We start from the raw sequence: 21,730 nt of genomic DNA, 5'->3' as shown, positions 1-21,730 counted from the left end.
CTGTTTCATCTTAAGAATATGTGGTATATATATATAGTTACCCTCTTATCTTTGGTTTCGCTTTCCGAAGTTTCAGTTACCCACACGGTCAACCATGGTCTAAAAATATTATATGAAAAATTCCAGAAATAATTCATATGTTTTAGATTGCCTGCTATTCTGAATAGTGTGGTGAAATACCTTGCCACCCCACTCCGTCCTGCCGATGACATGAATCATCCCTTTGTCTAGCATATCCTGCCCATCAACCGATTAGTAGCATCTTGCTTATCAGATCCACTGTTTTGGAAGTCGCAGTGCTTGTGTTCAAGTAACCCTTATTTCACTTAATACTGGTCTCAAAGCTCAAGAGTAGTGATGCTGGCAATTAGGGTATGCTACAGAGAAACCGTAAAGTGCTTCCTTTAAGTGAAAAGGTGGAAGTTCTCGACTTAATAAGGAAAGAAAAAAATTTTGTGTGCTGAGGTTGCTAAGATCTACAGTAAGAATGAATCTTCTAAATGTGAAATTGTGAAAAAAGGAAAAAGAAATTCATGCTAGTTTTGCTGCCAAATTCAAACTGTAAAAGTTATGGCCAGTGCATGATAAGTGCTTAGTTAAGATGGAAAAGACATTAAATTTGTACAATAAGATATTTTGAGAGAGAGAGAGAGACCACATTCATATAACTTTTATTACAGTATATTGTTATAATTGTTCTATTTCATTATTAGATACTGTTGTTAATCTCTCACTGTGCCTAACTTATAAATTAAACTTTATAATAGGTATGTATGTATGGGAAAAAAATTATATATATAGAGTTTGGTACTATCCATGGTTTCAGGCATCTGCTGGGGTTCTTGGAACATATCTCTCAAGGATAAGTGGGGACACTGTATTTAAAATCGATCAATGGGCAAGCAATACTTAAGTCATGAATTTTTAGCTACAGTAGTTACCCAGTTATGATCTCTGTAGTTAAGAGGTTCACCTAACTGTAACAGAGAAGAGAAAGTATTTCTTCTCCTTTAAGAGAAAGTGGTGTTTTCTTTTTTGCTGAGTAATAGAGTTGACATAACACTGATGTGTCATCTATTAGAATAATTTTAAGATGTAGCTCTCCAAATCAACTACAGAGGCTTGGTCTGGCTTTGAATCTGCACCTGATTCTTCTTTTCCTAATTTGAGATTTATACTGAGGAATAGGCAGGCCAGTTGCTTGCACTTACTTTTACCCCTTGTCAGGACCTCTATTTGATTTTTTAAGCTCTTGAGGAAATTCAAAACATCATTCATATTTAATCAAATAATTCATGCAGTCTTCCTTATTGATGTTGTCCTTGTTCTCCCTTGTCATTATAAACTGTTCCCTTTAATACAAGACCAGAAACTGTGTATTTTACCAAGAAAAATACATACATTTTGTTATGGATTCATAATGCTTTTGGGAGTGTGTAATTGTGCCTACTCCTGACTTTGATATTATAACCAGCTTTTCTAATAATTCTTTAAAACTCTGTTAGAACCCTAATACTGTTTGTGGCCAGGTTTTTACAATGACAACTAAATAGCCCAAGCTCTTTTTCTAATACAGTGATATTCTATTTGGGGTATTAACCATCAGTGATAGCTTGGTTTATTGGAAACTATTGCTCTGGCATGCTTAAACAATCCATTTTTCTGTTTAAATTGAAAAATCAGAGAAGATTGTTTAGTTTACTTACAGTTGGACTCTAATTTACAATGGCTTTGCTATTAAACATTTTTTAAAGTGAACTAGTCACCAAATAATCTTTCCTGTTTTTTCAGAACTATCATTAGCTGTATAAATTGCACCACAATTAAATTTCCTTCTTTTATTTAGCTTCTTTTTATCATTAGCTTTTTCCCCCCCAGTTACTAAAGAAAGGAGGTCTTGGAATTGAAGTTGAGAACAAAACCCAGATCTTTACCAGCTTGTGTAGAAGGACATTTTTCTCTGGCTACCTTCCTCCCTGGATTAGGGTTCTTCTGATGTGCCAAGTCGTGAACTAGTTTTACAAAAAGGGCCCACAGCTTTTACTGGGAAGTTTAATTAATCATGAATAACTGGAATTTTCTGCCTTGTTTGTTGAGTGACGTTTTATTCTTGGCTACATCCTGACTATATAATTTGCCAAAGTCTGAGGAATAAAAGAGCATGAGGATTCAGTGTTAGTCCCAGATAAGTTATTTTCTAATCCACTCTATGATGGTCTATCTAAAAAGTTTATTTTGTTAAAAATTCAGTTGCCCAAGAACTCAAAGGTAGGTCAGGATGGAATCCAGGTAAATCTCTAAGAAAGATTAGTCAAGACATGGTCAGGATGTTGCTGAAGTGTAAGGCAGCAGAGTGTTAGAGGTTATACCTTAACACTTTTATTTCTTTGTTGACTCTTTCTATATTCCATCCAATAATGTCTTTATTGATTAAATCATGTAGTAGCTGTCCAAGGTGCCCTTTCCCTTGTGATAGGTAAACACATGAATTTAGAAAGCAGTTCCCAGTATTGATTTTACAAGAATAATGAGAGGGGGAACTGTGTTCCAAATCATTTTAGAAGCATTATCAGCTTTGATCAGTTTAATTTTTGTACATGTTTCTTTCCTACCAAAAAATGGTGCATTGTTACATGTTTGTGCACATGCATGTATATGGGCATGAACTTGAGTGGGTATGTGTATGTGTGCATATGTGTGAGTGACATAGCTGGAATAAACTAAATCTAGGAAAGAAAGGGGGTATTTAGGCTGTGTGGGCAGGTTTCTAAGGTGTCTTTTAACAGCTTCTTTTGGAATGTCCTTTCCTTTTTTAGACGAGATATCTTCTGATATCACAAACTGCTCAGGACAGAACATGGATAAGGAGAGAAAACCATCTTACATAACAGTATCTCTTTAGGCCTCAAATGATGAAAAGCAGTGATTAGGAAAAAAGCTTACTGGTGGGTTTCGAATGATGCCAAATACCTCAATCACTCATATATTTTAGGAGAATGATTAAAGTTGAACTAATTCTCTAAGAGGCTTCCTCAAATAAACAACAAATTTGAAGGATTCAACAACAGACTCTGAAAAACAGACTTATACTGCTCTTCATAATTTTGGTATATTTAAAAATATTGATACTTCTGTTTTTTAGTGAATAGTGAAAAAGTCAGCAACAATTTAATGGCATACTCATTTTGTGAATGTATGTATGAGAGGAGGGCTTTGCTGCAAAATAGTGAGATCTAATTAATCACTACTGAACAAAAATTCTTCCCTAATCCAGGTTGTGATAGACCTGGTCTCCAGGGTGGACACTGAATGGGAACCTCTGAGTTGTTTCCTGTTTTGGATTGTGTTCCACATTTCCACTCAAGGGAGTAGGATTAGATTCTCTGCAGCACACACAGCTGTTTAGAGTGCAAAACTTATTTCACTACAGTCTCTGGAGGTTTTTGAGATTTAACTATATGCATAAAGGCAGTTGCAATTTCCATCATGATTCTCCCTTTAGCTGGGCACACATAAAGCAATACACACAGCTTTTATGGTTGTCTCTAGTTCCATTGTCTACTTCACACTCATATTTCACATACAGTTAAGTACGTAATACAAGCTAGCTATTAGCTCCCAAGGGGCCCTCAGTAATCTGTGTTCTTTCCTGGGCCCCTCGGACCCATGGATTTCTTTCTCACTTCTCTAGAAATTCAGTTCTTCCTACCTTGGGACCAGATCAGAACTGTGCTTCTTTAAGTCACCTACAACCAACTAAGTGACTTTCCTGGATTCTACCCTTTAGCATTTTAACAGAATAAATTTAAAAAGAATAGTTTCATTCCTACCCACAGCAATCAGTCAAGAAAAAGAAATAAAAGATATCCAAATTGGAAGGGAAGAGGTAAAATTGTCACTATTTGCAGATGACATGATACTCTATATAGAGAACACTGAAGACTCCACACAAAAACTTTTAGAACTAATATATGAATTCAGCAAGGTAACAGGATACAAGATTAATATACATAAAGCTGTTGCATTTCTTTACACTAACAATGAAATATCAGAAAGAGAAAGTAAAAAAAAATCCAGTTTAAAATCACATAAAAAAATATTTAGGAATAAACTTAACCAAGGAGGTGAAAGACCTATATGTGAAAACTATATAAAACACTGATAAAGGAAATTGATGATGATTCAAAGAAATGGAAAGATAGCCCATGCTCCTGGATTGGAAGAATTGATATCGTTAAAGTGGCCATACTACCCAAAGCAATCTACAGATTTAATGTGATCCCTATCAAAATACTCATGACACTTTTCACAGAACTAGAATAAATAACCCTCAAATGTATATGGAACCACAAAAGATCCAGAATTGCCAAAGCAATTCTGAGGAAAAAGAACAAAGCTGGAAGCATAACCCTCCCAGACTTCAGGTGATACTACAAAGCTACCATAATCAAAACAGCATGGTATTGGCACAAAAACAGACATATGGATCAATGGAACAGAATAGAGAGCCCAGAAATAAACCCACACACCTAAAGTCAATTCATCTATGACAAAGGAGGCAATAATATACAATGGAGAAAAAGAGAGTCTTTTCAACAAGTGGTGTTGGGAAAGCTGGATAGCTACATGTAAATCAATGAAATTAGAACACTCCCTTACACTATATACAAAAATAAACTCAAAATGGTTTAAAGACCTAAATATAAGACATGACACCATAAAACTTTTAGAAGAGAACATAGGCAAAACATTTTCTGACATAAATCGTAGCAATATTGTCTTAGATCACTCTCCCAAGGCGATAGAAATAAAAGCAAAAATAAACGAATGGGGACAAATCAAACTTAAAACCTTTTGCACAGCAAAGGAAACCATCAACAAAATAAAAAGACAAGCTACGGGATGGGAGAAAATATTTGCAAACGATGTGAGAGGCAAGGGGTTAGTATCCAAAATATATAAACAACTCATTCAGCTCAATATAAAAAACAAACAAACAACCCAATAAAAAATGGGCAGAAGACCTAAACAGACATTTCTCCAAAGAAGACATACAGATGGCCAACAGGCACGTGAAAAGATGCTCAACATCACTAATTATTAGAGAAATGAAAATCAGAATCACAATGAGGTATCACCTCACACCGGTCAGAATGGCTATCAAAAAGTCTACAAATAATAAGTGCTGGAGATGGTGTGGAGAAAAGGGAACCCTCCTACGCTGTTGGTGGGAATGTAAACTGGTGCAGCCACTATGGAAAACAGTATAGAGGTTCCTTAAAAAACTAAAAATAGAGCTATCACATGATCCAGCAATCCCACTCCTGAGCATATATCCAGAAAAGACAAAAACTAATTCGAAAAGATACATGCGCCCTAATGTTCATAGCAGCACTATTTACAATAGCCAAGACATGGAAACAATCCAAGTGCACATCAACAGGTGATTGACTTAAGATGATGTGGTATATATATAATGGAATATTATTCAGTCATAAAAAAGAATGAAATATGCCATTTGCAGCAACATGGATGGACCTAGAGAATATGGTACTAAGTGAAATAAGTCAGACAGAGAAAGACAAATACTATATGATATCACTTACACGTGGAATCTAAAGAATAATACAAATGAATCTATATACAAAACAGAAACAGACTCACAGACATAGAAAATAAACTTATGGTTACCTAAGGAGAAATGGAGGGAGAGAAGGGATAAATTCAGAGTATGGGATTAACAGATACGAACTACTATATATAAAATAGATAAGCAAAAAGGATTTACTGCATAGCACAGGGAACTATATTCAATAACTTGTAATAACTTACAATGGAAAATAATCTGGAAAAAAATATATAACTGAATCACTTTGCTGTACTCTTGAAAATAACACAATATTGTAAGTCAATTTTACTTCAATTAAAACAACTACATAACAACAACTATGAAAAAGATAGTTTCTGGCTTGCAGTCAAGGGAAAGAACCAAGATGGATTGCTCTGATCCCTTCTTCCTTTCTTGCTCTTATTTTATAGAGCTTCACCCAGTGTCTTGATTTTCTTCACAGTATTAGAGACCTTACATAAATATTTTCCAGCCTTGTGATTATTTCACTTCAAATATCATAAATATTAACATTTCCCCAACCCAACTGTATTTTCATTATTCACCATGAGATTTCTGAGGAAGGATATATTTGATATAGAGATGCATTCACTGGTTAAATGTCTTGTCAGAAAGTTAAAAGAATTCTAGTATTTCTAATTACTAGTTTTGCTTTAGGAATAACAGCAACTTATGTATTCAACAATGTTTGTTAAAAACCTAACAATCCACAATATAAAGAATAGACTTCATAGTTCCTTCTTTCAAGTGGCTTAAACTTAATATGAGAACTAGATATTTAAGACCTCCATTATTGTTTTTTATCTACCTTTTTTTTCACATCTTTTTTGGAGTGTAATTGCTTTACAATGTTGTGTTAGATTCTGCTGTACAATAAGTTGAATCAGATGTATGTATACATATATCCCCAAATCCCTACCCTCTTGAGCCTCCCTCCCACCCTCCATTATTAATAAGAAGTTTGATACATATAGAGTTGGGAAATACACCTTATACACATATGGTACATAATTGCTCATTTTCAAGGATGGTTTTAGAAGTCAAGTAAACTTTAAGCCTGAATTCTCTAATGATTAAAAACCATTCATTTATTCAAACACGCACACACAAACACGAAACATTTGCTTTGTGCCTTTTCAATAATAAGTAAAATGGGACACAGTTTGGGAGGATACTGAGACAGGGCTGGAGGAACACACTAGTATTTTGTTGGGGAGAGTTACTGAGGATGGAGTACTAGTCATAGATGTTTGCTCTGCAGTGCTTCCGCGTCACGTATACTATCAAATTTTGTTTTCCTCCACGTACCCCTATCCCTTACCTCATTAGCATTCCTATCAGCAGCACCCTGCTTCTGAGGGACTCTCCTGGGAAACCACTCTTGGGTAGAAGGAACATGGACACAAAGCTTTTTGCTTTTTCTGCTTGGCTATAAGATGGTTACTTCCCTCACTATTCGGATCTTAATTTCCTCATCAGACCTCTCAACTTCCCCTCATCATTCTCTTCTAAATGTTCCATTCCAGGGAGGAACCAGGCTTTTGTTCTTGACCACATTTCTGGGGACATGTTCTTTTTTCTGTCTAAATGTGGATTTTAATAAATTGTAAGCATACCTATATCACATATTTGTTTTGCTACTACTTTTGGCAATTCATTATGTACTTCCTGTGATGTCCCGTGTGTTAACTTTCCTGAGCTATATATGTTGCTTCTTTTACTGTTATTTTATAATTCATGGGTTAATGATGGTCAGTTCCCTGAGGACAATGGCCACTCCTTCCTTCTACTTTTATTCTATCAAAGTGCCTTACAACAGAAAGTGGTTCTTAAAATTTGACTGGATTTTATTGAACATTAACTGAATGGTTTTGCATTCTGTTTGATCAGTTTCGCTTGTGATATTGCCTGGTTACCCTTGACTAGTATGGATGTACAATTATTTCAAAGGTAGTTCAAGTTAGTTGAGTTAGCCAAATATCTCAAGTTTTTAAGTCATTTTGTACACATTTACATAACACTGATTCATTCTCTGCCCCTCCTTTTAATTTGAAAAGGTTATTTGAAATTGACAGCAATAAGCTGTTCATGCTGCTGCCAGTATCCTGGCACTCAGCCTTCCTTTCATGTCATTCCTTCACTTCATCTTTATTAAATGTTTACAAATCATTTAGGTTCAAGCTACAAGTCTGCAATTGTGGCTAAATGCTTGCAATGACAGCTGTTTTCTTCTGCCAATATTAGAATGCAGTTTTCTTGATCAGTTTTATTTTTGAGTGTGCAATTTGCAGTTACCTCCTGGAAAAAGAACCATGGTAATGAATTTCAGATGTGGCATGAATTACTTATTTGTACCTTCGTGCAAAATCAAACACATTTGGGGCAAATTTTGTTTACTCTTTGGTTTCAAAGAATAAAATTGTGCCAATAATTCAACAAGTGCAAAGGCAATCCTTACAAATGGGGCAATTTGTTGATTTCAGAGACTATAGCTTGAAATTTTCTGCTGGAGAAAGAAATAATGAGTCAGTACCAGTGCACATTCCTGAAGTTACCCAGGCTTGCAATTCTAGTCCAATCTGCTTCTTTTTGCTTCTATGGGGAGAGGAAAGTTCATTCTACAGATTGTGTTAAGTAGTTTTAACAAGAGTCTTCTTGTCTTTGATGGGAAGTAAATCTGTGATAAAGTTTAAATTGAACAGAAGATACTTATGTGAATACTCTTCTAATATTTGATGATATTCACAAAATCTAAAGGAGATGTCAGCTGTGCATCTGATATTGAAAGGGTCTCCTATCACTTTGGTAACCAAAACACACTTTAAGGCTAAAATCAGAATCAACCTCCTCCTCTTTCACAACTCTACATGAACTGAACCTCCAAACAACAATGTTTGTGCCTTGAGTATAAGGGGGATGCCTATAGAAGGTAGGGGTGTCACAGCACCAATCCTTACCATAGCCAAAACATAACTGCAAGTTTCACTTACTGACAATTTAAGGGCAGTTATAACATTTTACACTTGCAGGTTTTATAGGCAGGTGCAAGATCTCTTGTTTTCTGGTTAAAATGTCCCCTTTTCCTCTGGATTGCACATATATGTCCTTGGTTTGGGGATATAGTCCTAACCAGGACTCATGGCCAATAATATTTAGGGATCAGAGCACTGGTGATGACAACAAGAAAGGTGAGAGAAATGAAATAGAAATATTATTCTGTCCTATAAGTAGAATGTATATTTTAGATGTTTTCTCTTCATTACTTCCCATATCCCACGTAAAGTATTCTGACCTTGCCCTCTCGTTTTTATAACTGAATGCAGCTTCCTGAAGTTAAGATTAAGTTAGGCCATTGGTTCTCACACTTCAGCAGGGATCAAAATCATAGAATTGTTAAAACACAAATTGCTGAGCCCCATCCCCAGAGTTTCCAATTCAGTAGGTCTGATGGGGCCCAAGATTTTGCATTTCTAATAAGTTACAGGATAATGTTAATGTTTCTGATCTGGGGACCACACTTTGAAAATCATTGAGTTAAACAGTTATACAACTTAGTCTTCTGTTGCAGAAGAGTGATCATATTGATCTCTTCCATCCTTCCACCTCAAATAATTGTCACTCAGTTTTTATGAAGGAATTTTAAGGAATTTTCTGACTATGCATGAATCAGATAGATATACATATTATCTATAAAATGTATATTAAAAATGAGTCTTAAATTAACTGAAATTTTATGACTACAGTGTTTGGAAAACTAAATTATGAAACAATGCTAGATTTTTCAGGAGGAAATCAATGCAATTACACTGCATCAGCTTATTTTAAAAGTAATTGTTTTCCTTATAAACTCAACTCCTATCCATTGATCTGGCCTTAGAGAATTTTCAGATACTCAAAGGTAATTAACAGATAAACACAATGAACTATTAGTAAGTTAATACCCATTTTACTTTGTGCTTGAAATATTTCTTTTCTGTTAATATCATAATTTACTCAATTATAGTCTTCCTTTAGCAAAATATCTATTTTCTGAGATCAAAGCTCTTCGCTGGGCTGTATAATTACATGTAACAAAAATCAGGCATCTCCTCACAAAACTAACAGGAGAAAACAGAGACCCTAATGACATTAGTGAGGTAATGACAATGCCAAGTATGCTAAGCTACTTGATTACACTATAGTTTATAAATCCCTTTTTGGATATGTGACCATTTAAGTTTCAAATGAAAGAAGCCGAAGAGAGACATCCCTAGCATCTGAGAATCTGTACATGTTAGTTCAAGTTTCTCTTTTTTAAAGTAGATGTATAGATAATAACATTTTTCCTTTTCAAAATAGTATTTTAGTTATCCTTATGTTTATAAAGAAACATGAGGAGGATAATAGATGGTCCCCAAGAGCTTAGAGCTTTTTAGCCCTGAGTGTCATTTTTTCATTCCTTTGGGCTTTCCAAAAGGCAACAGTTTTTTCTTGTTAGCTTTTTAGTTGCTCCTATGTCATAGGTAATAATAATACAAATCAAGTAAAATCATTGAAAATACAATTGAAAATTGAAAAAAAAATTTTTGGCAAATAAAACTTTATAATTGAAGTATGGTATTTAATTTAGCTGAGTAGTAAACTTTTTCCCAGTGGAAATGAGGAAAGATGACCTAACTATGGTATGACATGTATCTAAGTATGTAGGTGCTAATGTATAGGTATCCTACACATGCAATCTAGAACAATGTGGAAACTGACAAACTGGCGAGATCCTGACAACTGCACAGAAAGGCTCTGTCCAGGTACATAAAGATCAATGAAATATGGTTTTTCAAAGTAAACTGAAAAAACAGTTTTACTGGACAAACAATGCCTTAACCTGAAAAAGTGGCTCTAACATTCGCTTTTTCACTGTTGGCTGTGATGTGCAGGACATTTGGTTATCGGGGGTTTGCTAGGGTGATCCACAATGCCATTTCCCCAGGACTGAGGCATTTCCAGCGATGTGGGACATTAAGTTTTCAAACCAGGAAAATCTTGGGTAGACAGGGATGGTTGGAAACTCTAGGGTATGCTTTCACATCTCTCAGTTATACCTTATATAACACAAGCCAGGTATTGCACTCTGGAATTGGCTCCACAATCAGCTTCATTAGACGTTTGTATCAAGTTCATTTTTTGATGGTATGGTTTCTTTAGCAAGTTAGTAACGATACTTGTAAACCCTGCATGAGGTTAGTAATGACTTAATTGCCAGCTATGCAAAATATTCTACATTTAATTTTTTGAAAGTTCAATTAAGTGAACAAATTCCTTTGAATTGGGCAATTGATGCTTTCTCTTATTTGCCAGTTCCCAAATGGTATTTTTTTCCTACAAGAATGGGGCTCTTGGAAACTTATATATGATAAAAAAAATTCTTTCTCAGCTTGAACTAGTGATTCCTAACTCCATATCCCTTGAAGAAGATAACATAGTGACTATGCACTAAAGATCCAACTTCCTTTTGGAGTAGATGAATATCTGTTGTCTCTGAGGTAGATAATATTTCATGGAGAAATGAATAATTTCTAAAACTTAATTTTTACATGACTCCAGGTATGTAACACTGAAATGATCTTCATGTAATGCGATAGCTGCCAAAGATGGGACCTGTCTTTGAAATTCTCAGTGTGAATGGCCTCCCCAGTATCACGCTCAGTTGGCAAAAATTACCTGAGAAAAACTGCTTACTGTGAATTGATATTTGGATGTTATATTTTAAACCCCTTGGTTTTGCACAAAATTGAAAAACTCTGGACAAATAGATGAATAAAATTTAAAGGATCATGTTTTCACTAAATGTTAAAACATGGAAAGCTGGTTAAAAACATATTTATAAAATAGAATACATTTATTTATTTATCTATTTATGGCTGTGCTGCACTGCATGTGGGATCTTAGTTTCCCAACCAGGGATTGAACCCACGCTCCCTGCATTGGAAGCTAAGAGTCTTAACCACTGGACTGCCAGGGGAGTCCCTAAAATAGAATACATTTAAAAATATCTAGTGGTATTTAAATTAGGTGGCATCTGTGATTGGTAATAGTGCATTCAAAGGCATGACTGACTTTAACACTGAAACACAGTTCAGATTTCAGCTATTACATTAAAAATGTCTTCAGCTTTAAGTTATGTAATGATAAACTGTACCTGTTGAAAAATATATGTGGGAAAAAGAAATAATTGTAATACAAACACGACCCATCTACAGGCATTCATTTATTCTGATCCAGCAACCATGGTAAATGTGTTTGGATTACTGGTCATAAGTATGCAACATTTAAAAGGGAGTGGAGATCTTTATTAAAACAGAAGGCTCCTCAAACTCCACAATGATGTCAGTAATGTAGGTCCTTGGAGCACATTATTGTTTCAAGCGGAGGTCCCCACACTTTCACATTGGTTATAAAATATTATTTTGTGCTGCTGGCCTGGAATGAGAATGTCATACATCTGCAGGCAATCAGAAGAAACTGGACTGCATGTTTGATTGGCTCAATAATAAACGGGCACAAGTGTGACTTGACTTATGTTAGTCAGATTCCCTAGACAGATTATCCTGTTGTTATCATATGAAATAACCCCCTTTTATCAACAGTTAAGTAAATCCACATTTATGGGCACTTTGCAAAATTGTGAGGTGGGAAGAAATCCAACTTAAGCCTTAAGTCATCCAAAAAACTTTTAACCCTACTTTTAATGATACAAACCCCCAATCCCAAATTTTTGAAATTAGTTGAATTATGCAAAACAGTTTGGGTTGGAAATGCCCTGTGTGCACACAATCAATGAATATGTATTTAGCATCTACCATAAGCATTTAATAGTTTTAGCTTAAAATTAAAAAGAAATTCTCAAAGAAGTAAGGATTATAAATATTTTAAAAGTAACTTACTTTGTAAGATAGTCTAAATCTTTAAGAAAAATTAAATAGGATTTCATTTTTATTATTCACTTTTTATTATACAGTTTCTACTGTAACCAATGCATGTTGTAAATCCTGAATATGTTTTATTCTAGAAATTTTTCATTCGATTCTAGGCATTGTTCTTGCTTTCAACCACAACTGTCAATGGTGGACCATAAACTACTTTGACAGTTTCTGATAAACGATCCATTCATTTACCTGGGTTTTCTTCTCCTAAGTACCATTAAAACATACATCTGAAGTGTAAAAAATAATTCAGTATGTAAAAGTCAATACTTCAAAAATTTCAGTAAAACTTTTCAGTTTCAGGAAAAATACCACCAAACCTTCCAATATAATTATATATTTAAATAACACAATTAACAGTTGGTATTTTAAATAAATTCAAGGTATTTTTAAACCAGTATTCACTCAAATACACACACCATATATATTTTATGTAAATATATATTTATTTGTAAATATCTATTTATTTATATATATAAATAACCTCATGAGGTTATCTCTTTGACATAATCTTTAAATTAAATATCTGAATATCAAGCAGATGCTGAAGCATTCATCATCAATATTGAAATTCTGACTCATGACAGTAACACAAAACAGATGCTAATACGATAGGTTCTCTGAAAAGTGACACCATCACAGCATGGGTTAGCTCTTGGTGTGGGATACTTAAAATTTGAACACAAAATATAAAATAATAAAAGTCAGAGCCTGATAGGTTTCCTTACTTCATTTATAAACCATTTAAAATCTACTATATTTTATACAGAAGATAAAACTCAACACTGGTGAATAAGGGGCAGCATTCTAGAGGACCAGCAGTTGCTTCTTTCACTTAATGCAGCAGCTAGGTGACCCCAGTTGAACCCTTCAGTGTTGAGGGAGGAAGGTGCTCTTCCTCATTCAGGCAGGTAGAAGGTTAGAACTCCTGGGCCCTTTCCATTGGCCAGGGGGTACCAGGCACTTATGGTGTCTTATGGGGTTTACCCAGTCAGCCCCTCGTAGTGAAAAAGTAGTGTGGAGCTTCTATTGCCACGCTAGGCAGATCTAAAAGGGTTTGCTAAGTAGGCAAAGAGGAAGATAATCCCTTAGCACAGTCCAGTTAGTTAATATCCTACATGTCTTCAAAGCCCAAGATTCTTATCATTTTGCTAGCATGAGTCTACAGCTGTTTCTAGAATACACAGTGATGTGTACTCTTTGTGAAAATAAACAGAAAAACCCAGGCGGACAGTGCCATGGTGCAAGTGATATAAGCGAAATGTGCTCAAATGAGAGCTTAAAAATAGATATAAATGTGAGTGGGGGCGACTCCCTCAAAGGTAATGAGAAGCAGAAGTCGCATTTCTTATTCCTCTGTGAGGAAAACAAGTCAGTGGCACGTTCAATAAAAAGAAAGTTTGAGACCTTAAAGGCGGACATTTGTGGAGTAGCTTGACAGCACAATTTCAAATTCCAAATGAATAATTTGCTCCTTTTGACAGCTGTGACTCTGGCCCCATCTGTCTGGGTTTGAACGCTGGCTCTGTACTCACCACCTGTGTGACCCCTAGTTCTCAAACTTGGCTGCACACTGGGACCACATGGGGAGCTTTAAAAAAATACTGATTCTTGGAACCCACCCCCGAGAGACGGTTATTTAATTGGGCTGGGGTGTGGCTTGGACATGGAGAAGTTTTAAAGGCTCCCAAGTGACCCTAAATATGTGCAGCTAAGGTTGAGAACCACTGATGACCTCTCTGAGACACAGTTCCTCATTTGCAAAATGATGATGGTACTGGCAGCAACTACCTTTTAGGACTATTGTGATGACTGAATATGATAATGCAGGCAAAGCACTTAGCACAAAGTCTGGCGAGTGGGAAGCTCTCAGTAAATATGAGCTGTTGTCATCCTCACCACAGGTGCACCTGGGCAAGAACTTTCTCATTAGCATTGAAAGTCATGCTTACCTTGGCACACGTTATGCTCACTCTGCTCATAGCCTGTTGCACACTGGATCCGGTGAGAAGGGTTGGAGGGAATGCGCTGAGGGTCAGCTGGGTTCCGCCGGATGACAAAGTTATTTCGGCCAGTCTGCACTTCAGCAGCAGCACTGGCGACAAAACCACCCCCAGGCACCACTCCACTGGCTGCCATGCCACTGGCTGCTACACCCCCAGTGCCTGTACTAGAGGTTGCAGCTGCATTTGTAGCTGCACCCACACCTTCAGCTGCTGGTGTTTCTTGCTGCGGTTGTTCATTGTTGACAATAATCTGGGCTGTTTTAGGAAGGCAGAGGTATCCTCCATAGTGGTTGACGCATTTCATTCCACCTTTGCAAGCGTCTGGGACAATGTCACATTCATCAATATCTGTGGTCAGTAATAAAATAAGTCAGGAATCTTCTTAGAGGGGAAACTCAACATGTAAATATATGCTTATGCCTTTTGGGTATAATACAGGCAGGACATGAAGGACATATGAGATGGAGACAGAGAGCTATGTTCAGATGGGAAGTCTTTGAAAGTTGGCTCACCTTTGCACTGCTGTCTTACAGGATCCCACTCATATCCATCGGTGCATTGCTGTGAAGAAAACATCAAGATGGGGCCAGGAGACAGTTAATTGAGTATCCATTCTCTGAGAAGTCACTCTAAAAGCTTCATACTTATGGCAACAATCTTTGTGCTAGAGTTCTAGATAGATGATGAGATGAGTAGTTTACCATTCTGTAGCTTTTTAAAAAAGACACATCTGTGCACTGGACTGCTTCAGGGATCCCTTCTCAATCACCAGCTGTCTCAACTCTTTTGTTGTATTTGCATTGGGTCCAGTTGCCCATAACTATCTTCTTGGAATTCCTTTCTCTCTGTCCCAATACTAATATTCTGCAGTCTCTCTGACTGCTTTTTTGCTTTATTTGCCCCTTCTTCCACACTGTAAATTTTACCAAAAAAAAAAAAATTCAGCTGAGTTCTTTTTTTCAGCCCTTGACCATTTTCTCTCTCTCCAAATCTTCTTAGAGCATTCCAGACATGGCTTTCCTTATCATTCCTATTCAGTAGAGTCCTGAGCCTCCTTCTCACACCATGGCCTGCCTTCTAGCTCTAGTTCCTACGGGCCCTCTCAATACTTCCTCATTGAAGGAACCATCTTTCAAGTACGTTCTCACACCAGGCACCACCCTAGTCCTTGGGAAAGCAAAGATGATTAATACCTTGTTCCTGTTCTCAAGCAGCTTACAGGCCTGAAGAGGAGACAGACAGGTAGATAAGTTGGAGCAAGATGTCAGGTGTCGTGACACAAGTCTGCCTGTGGAAGGAATGATGGACCCTGCCAAGGGCTGTGGGTGGACATGACAGGGTGGAAGGGAAGGCTTTATGGGCAAAGTTACAAGTGAATTGGGCCTTACAGGACTTTTTTCCAGAGAGATATGGGGAGTCTAGGATGAGGGACCACGTAAGCAAAGGCGCAAAGTCGTTAAAGAAGGAAGGAGCTGCAAGTAATCCTGGCTGGGTGGAGTGAGGTTAGAGAGGTAGGCAGGGCCAAACCTGGGAAGCCTTTCTTTGGGATAGATGGAAACTGAATTCTACCTTAAAGGTCAGTGAATCTCAAGCTCCATCATGCTTAAGAATCATTCTGGTGCTTGTTAAAATGCAGATTCCTGGTCCCAACCAAAGGTTCTGATTCTGTAGGTTTGGTTGGGGGCCTGGAATATGAATTCCTAACAGGCATCTCAGGTGATTCTGATACAAGTCATCTATGGGCTACTTCCTGAGAAATGCTGGTATAAGTGATGAGGCCTCTGAAGAAATTTTAAGCTCAAGAAAACATCTGATCAGATGCAGATTTGAGGAAGAGGCTTCAGGAAGGATTGAGCAAAAGTAGAGTAAACAAATAAATAAACTTAAATTCTTTTGTAAGAGCCAAGTAAGTAAATAGTAAATTTACTTATATAGCTGAATGGAGACAGAGAGATGAATTTAGGTATTTTACTGATTTCTGAGACTTAACAGGGTGAAAACTAAACTCACTTTATCTCCCAGACTAATTCTTTCTAGTTTCCCCAACACTGTCCAAGGCACTACCACCTTTCTTAGCACGCAGGATTACATGTTTAACATCAGCTTTTCCAATTATTTTCCTTCAAGCTCTGCTGACTTTGTTTCCACTTTTATCTCTCCCACATTGGTGTAAGCCTTCCTGGCCTCATGAATAGGCAAGTCTCCTTAGGTGGTCTCCATATCTCTACATGCTGCATACAAGCCTCCATAACAATCTTTCTTTGCTCTCTTGGTTACGTTGCCCCTCCATCTAAGGGCTCACAGTGGCCTGTAGACCTTTCATCTCCCACTATTGCCATCTCTAGGTTCTCCCCACTACCTAGCTTGTTGTCACCTCCTGGACTTGACTTGGCTGTTTTCACTTCTAACCTTTGATTATGCCACTTTTTTCTGATTCAGGTGCCTCTTCAGCCTTTCTAGAATAATCCAAAGTCATCACTTCCTTCAAGAACCAGCACAGAGTTCTACCTCCTTCAATATGCCAGTATGAACATTAATTACCTCCTTGCTTTTGTATTTCTTTGGCAACGTGTATAATCTGTATAATACTCTGTACTTTTCAAAAGTATTTTCCCAAGGTAAATTCCCTAAGGTTAAGGTCTGAATTTTTTAGTAAGCAAGTAAGCTTAAATTCTTTTGATAGTGATGAGCATTGCTTATGCACACGGCAGATACTTGATGAGTGAATAACTGAATGGATCCTATCTTTAACATGAAAGAATATGAGGCTGTCTTGTGGGTATGAACCCATCCTTCTGAAAAGTATCTTTCAAGCCAGGCAAAATGACAGTGCACTTGAACAAATCTGTATGCCAAATAGAGAAGACTTGCAGTTTGTTTTAGGTCTTCAGTTCCAGTACATTCAATATGGATCTACTATTAAACAAGCCTAGAGTGAATTTAGTTTCACCACTTACTGGCTGTGTAGTCTTAAGCAAGTTAGATACCTCTCTGATCTTCAGTTCCACTATCAGCAGAAGGAAGAGGATGTCACTTACCTCGTACTTTGCTGTGAGGATGAAAGGAGACAGTGTCTCCACAGTGGAATTACTAAAATTATAGCTACATTTTGTCCTTTAGCCATGAACTAATAGGCATACACAATTCAAAAGAGAATAGCTCTAATCTTAGCACAAAAAGGGTGTCATATTTGGGAAACCTGTTATAATACGATGAACCCTAGTTAGTGGTCTTAAAACTACAGTGTTTAATCCACAGGGAACTTTCTCTGCTAAAGATGAGTAAGATTTAGGTGATTAGCAATGGGCAAGGGGTACAAGATAAGCAATTGTAAAAGCAATAAAATCTTTTATTAGATGAATATAAAAGTGGGTAGCTAATTTAATTTTAGCTCCCTAAGAAGGTAGTAAGTTTAGCCTGAATAACAAAACAATTTCATTTGAAGATAAACAACACATGTATTCATTTATCTTGCTTTATTTATCTTCAGCAGAGGAAGCAACTACATTTACCATTAAGTTAACAAAATATTTATATTAAACCCCATTTGATTTATAGTTGATCTAAACAACAAGGAATATTTGCCAGATGAATACATTCTAGGGATAATATCAAAAAAGTGAGATAATGTTTATTATCAGTAATTGACATTAGCTCACTTTTAAGAGTTTTATTTTCAAAAATTTTTCACATTCTTTTGAGTGAGATTACTTAATTTTAAATTGGGAGCAAGCAGAAAAATATGTTTTTCATATTCTGATCCAGGACAAATGTCATTTGCCTCACAACACTGATTAAAGACTAGAAAACACAAAACAGAGGTGCAAACAAACTCACCAGAAGTGAGGTAAGCACTGCCCTCTGTTCTCACCATATCCATTCCTGGCAGTGGGAGGGGTTAGATGATATATTCAATATTTTATTAAACATTGGTTATATCCATACAATTAACTAATTAATCAAAATTACTTGGAAATATCAGATATGCTAATTAGAAAATGCAAAACCAAATTTCATACAATGCATTTTAAAACCATTTTACCAAATATCACATCCTGGTAACACATAAAGTCTATCTGAATGGCATTTATATGAGTTATCAGTTATACTGTAAATGAATAATAGCCTTTATGAAGTCAAGAAAGTCCACTTACATGAGAACATAAGTCACATGCACAAATGAGGTGATGGGCTTTTGTGATGTTTAACATTCCTATTTGACTTGTCTTACTCCTTGAGTTCTGGTTTCATCTGCATGTATATAGGAATTCAGGTTTTCCAATTACTTATACCCATTAATTTGTTTAATGTGTCAGAAACATGTAGCTTACTTTGGGTTTTGTTTTAAAGGGGTTTCCCTTTTTGGCCTTGCACAAATCCTTGCATTTTGGTCCCTGTCTCAAATGGTGATCTAAGAGAACTTTTGTTGTTGTATTTTTAATATCTTTATTGGAGTATAATTGCTTCACAATGTTGTGTTGGTTTCTGCTGTACAACAAAGTGAATCAGCTATATGTATACATATATCCTCATAACCCCTCCCTCTTGGACCTCCCTCCCACCCTCCCTATCCCACCCCTCTAGGTCGTCACAAAGCATCCAGCTGATCTCCCTGTGCTAAGCAGCAGCTTCCCACTAGCCATCCATTTTACATTTCGTAGTGTATATATGTCCATGCTACTCTCTCACTTCACCCCAGCTCCTCCCCCGCCTCCGCCCCCGCCACCAAGTCCATTCTCTACGTCTGAGTCTTTATTCCTGCCCTGCCACTAGGTTCATCAGTACCGTTTTTCAGATCCCATATGTATGTGTTAGCATACGGTATTTGTTTTTCTCTTTCTGACTTACTTCACTCTGTATGACAGACTCTAGGTCCATCCACCTCGTTACACTAAGCGAAGTTTTGAAAGGACAGGCAATTTACAACGAATCTTAAACATGAAACTTGCTAACGTTTATTATCCGCCACAGCGAACAGCCCACATAGACTGGCAGGAGTGGATAAAGTCTCCCTTGTGCCACAGAATCCCTATGAACCGCACTTATCTCAAATTCCATCACCCCTTACCGTGTACGTGATGGTTTCTTCGGTGTCCTGTGACTTGACCAACGCCAGAGTCAGCATAATTAGGAAAAGGGCTTTCACCATCGTGAATCTCAAAGAAAACACAGCACAAACCGATCCTTAGTATCTGCTGCGGGGGAAATAAAACTTTAGCTGTAAAGTAACAAGCAAGATAGCGAAGGCGGAGGAGGCTGAGGCTCCATCATACCCAACTTCCAATTTACTTTCTCATCTCCCCTCCCCCTCCTCAACCTTCCCTTGGCCAAACGAGGCACCAAAGACTGTAAAACGGCTGCAGAATTACATTTCACTTTACTCTGTCCGGCTTCGCTGAAATATATACAAAAGATATACAGCGTGCATTTTATACTGCACCTACACAACAGGCTCGAGAAAGGGAGTGAAAGAGAAAGAGTACAGTGTCATTAATTTCAAAGGAGATGGTTCATTTTTTTCCGAGAGTTGAAGTGGGGCAGCAAATCTCATATTCCCTTGAACGTTAAGGCTTTCCCTATAAGCTCACCTCCAGCTAGTTAAGTTCCTTGCACAGCTCAGCAGAAAAACCTGTGAACAAATATGAATTACTTTGGCTTCAAACTTCTTCTTCTTTTTTTTTTTTAAACAAAACACCAGAACAAAACTCGGGAGCAATCTCCTCCCCTAGGATAGAATACCTGCCCTTCAGAGCTCCTTCTTACATTCCCCAGCGCAAACTCTCAAAGTGGCATTTCCAGGCGTTCTCTTTGCGCAGCTTTGTTTAAAACCCCCAGGTTGCGTAGAGGAGCAGCCCAAAGCGTCTCATGCCCTCCTGCCTTATCAGTCCCTCGGCCCCCGAAATGCTACCTTCAGGATGGGGGCTGCCTAGGGCCGGAACTGGGCAACCACACTGCGGCCCGAAGTACCAATTTCAGGGCATTCGGCCAGGCACCCCCAGGGAGGCGAGGTCCCTTTTCTCAACTGTATGTTATCAGGCGGCCGTCCCCGGGGAGCTGCTCAGCGCTCCAGTTTCTAACCAGCTCCTGTGGAATCCAGGTGCGGCTTAAATCTCTGGCCCCCTGAAACTTTCAAAACCTTGTTTATGGGCAAAGCCCTGTCGGCTGATTGTCGGCACGCACACACATGCCCATCCAAACAGATGTCACCGCGTACTCGCACATGCTGACAGATCGCATTCCTAAACCACACACCTCCACCTCCCTCTGCCTGAGAGATCCTGCACAGTGTGCGGCCGTTCTCAGGTCCACTGCACCCCTCAGGTCACCCCACTTACTCCTCGGCGCGCGGCCCCGCGGGCACTGGGCGCGCTCGTGTGACCCCCGCTTCGGGGCTCCTACCTGCTCGGCCGCGCTGCGCTCCGGGCCCGGGCAGCGAGGGGAGAGAGCAGGGGAGGGCAGCCCCGTGGGTCTGAACTGGCGAGGTCTGGCAGCGGCCGCGGCGGCAGCAGGAGGAGGAGGAGAAAAGGAGGGAAAGGGGAGGGCGAAGGGGGGCGGAGGAGAGAGCTGAGGGAGGCGCAAAAGGGCTGAGCCGAGGGCTGCAAACCGGGCGGGAGTGCGCGCTGCGCAGCTGGGTCTGCGCCCCCTCCTACAGGGGCGCTCCACCACCCGCCTGCCCTCCCCTGCCAGCCCCTCACTCTTCGTTCCCAGAAGCGCCGGAACTCCAGTCAGAAGATGGCACGTTTGGCATGTGACGTTTGGGGTTTGAATCGGCCTTGGTGATGCTCCCGCCTCCCGGGCAATTTCTTGTGCGCCGCGGGGTGGAAAAAGGCTCTCCTAGTAGAGCTTGTTGTGAGCGTCCTGAGAAATTGCTTATTGTTATTATTATTATTTTTCCCCAATAGGTGAATCCTAGGAGAGTAAATTAACTCCATTCGTAGAACTGGTTCTTTCGCCTTTTCTTTAAGATACTTTTTTTTTTTTTGAAGGGTGGGGAAGTGCCTGCTTCCTCAAAGGTAGAAAAAAGAGAATTCGTTCATTCCACCAGTATCTGTGACTTACTATGTGCGAGGGCTTGGGGATGGGCCAGGTAGAACTCACACTCACAAGATCGTGAGCTTGGGTTGTCTTCTGGTCTC

The 21,730-nt window shown here is 38.3% G+C and overlaps 1 protein-coding gene across 1 annotated transcript in view; it reads right to left on the bottom strand.

Annotated features, from left to right (window-relative positions):
- Positions 1–21,077, bottom strand: part of EFEMP1 (EGF-like fibulin extracellular matrix protein 1) — a 68,642-nt gene extending 47,565 nt beyond the window's left edge. Inside the window, exons 1-4 of the mRNA XM_007465657.1 lie at positions 20,994–21,077; positions 19,663–19,750; positions 15,107–15,155; positions 14,541–14,942 (exon numbers count right to left, since the gene is read on the bottom strand). Of these exons, the coding sequence (XP_007465719.1) occupies positions 14,541–14,942; positions 15,107–15,155; positions 19,663–19,743 (532 nt within the window). The 5' untranslated portion in view covers positions 19,744–19,750; positions 20,994–21,077. The remainder of the gene's footprint in view (positions 1–14,540; positions 14,943–15,106; positions 15,156–19,662; positions 19,751–20,993) is intronic.
- Between the last annotated feature and the right edge of the window lie 653 nt (positions 21,078–21,730).

This window comes from Lipotes vexillifer, unplaced genomic scaffold, assembly GCF_000442215.2.
Source record: "Lipotes vexillifer unplaced genomic scaffold, Lipotes_vexillifer_v1.1 scaffold77, whole genome shotgun sequence".
Classification (NCBI taxonomy): domain Eukaryota; kingdom Metazoa; phylum Chordata; class Mammalia; order Artiodactyla; family Lipotidae; genus Lipotes; species Lipotes vexillifer.
The sequence above is the reverse complement of the archived record's forward strand: the minus strand, read 5'-3'. Positions and strand labels throughout refer to the sequence as shown.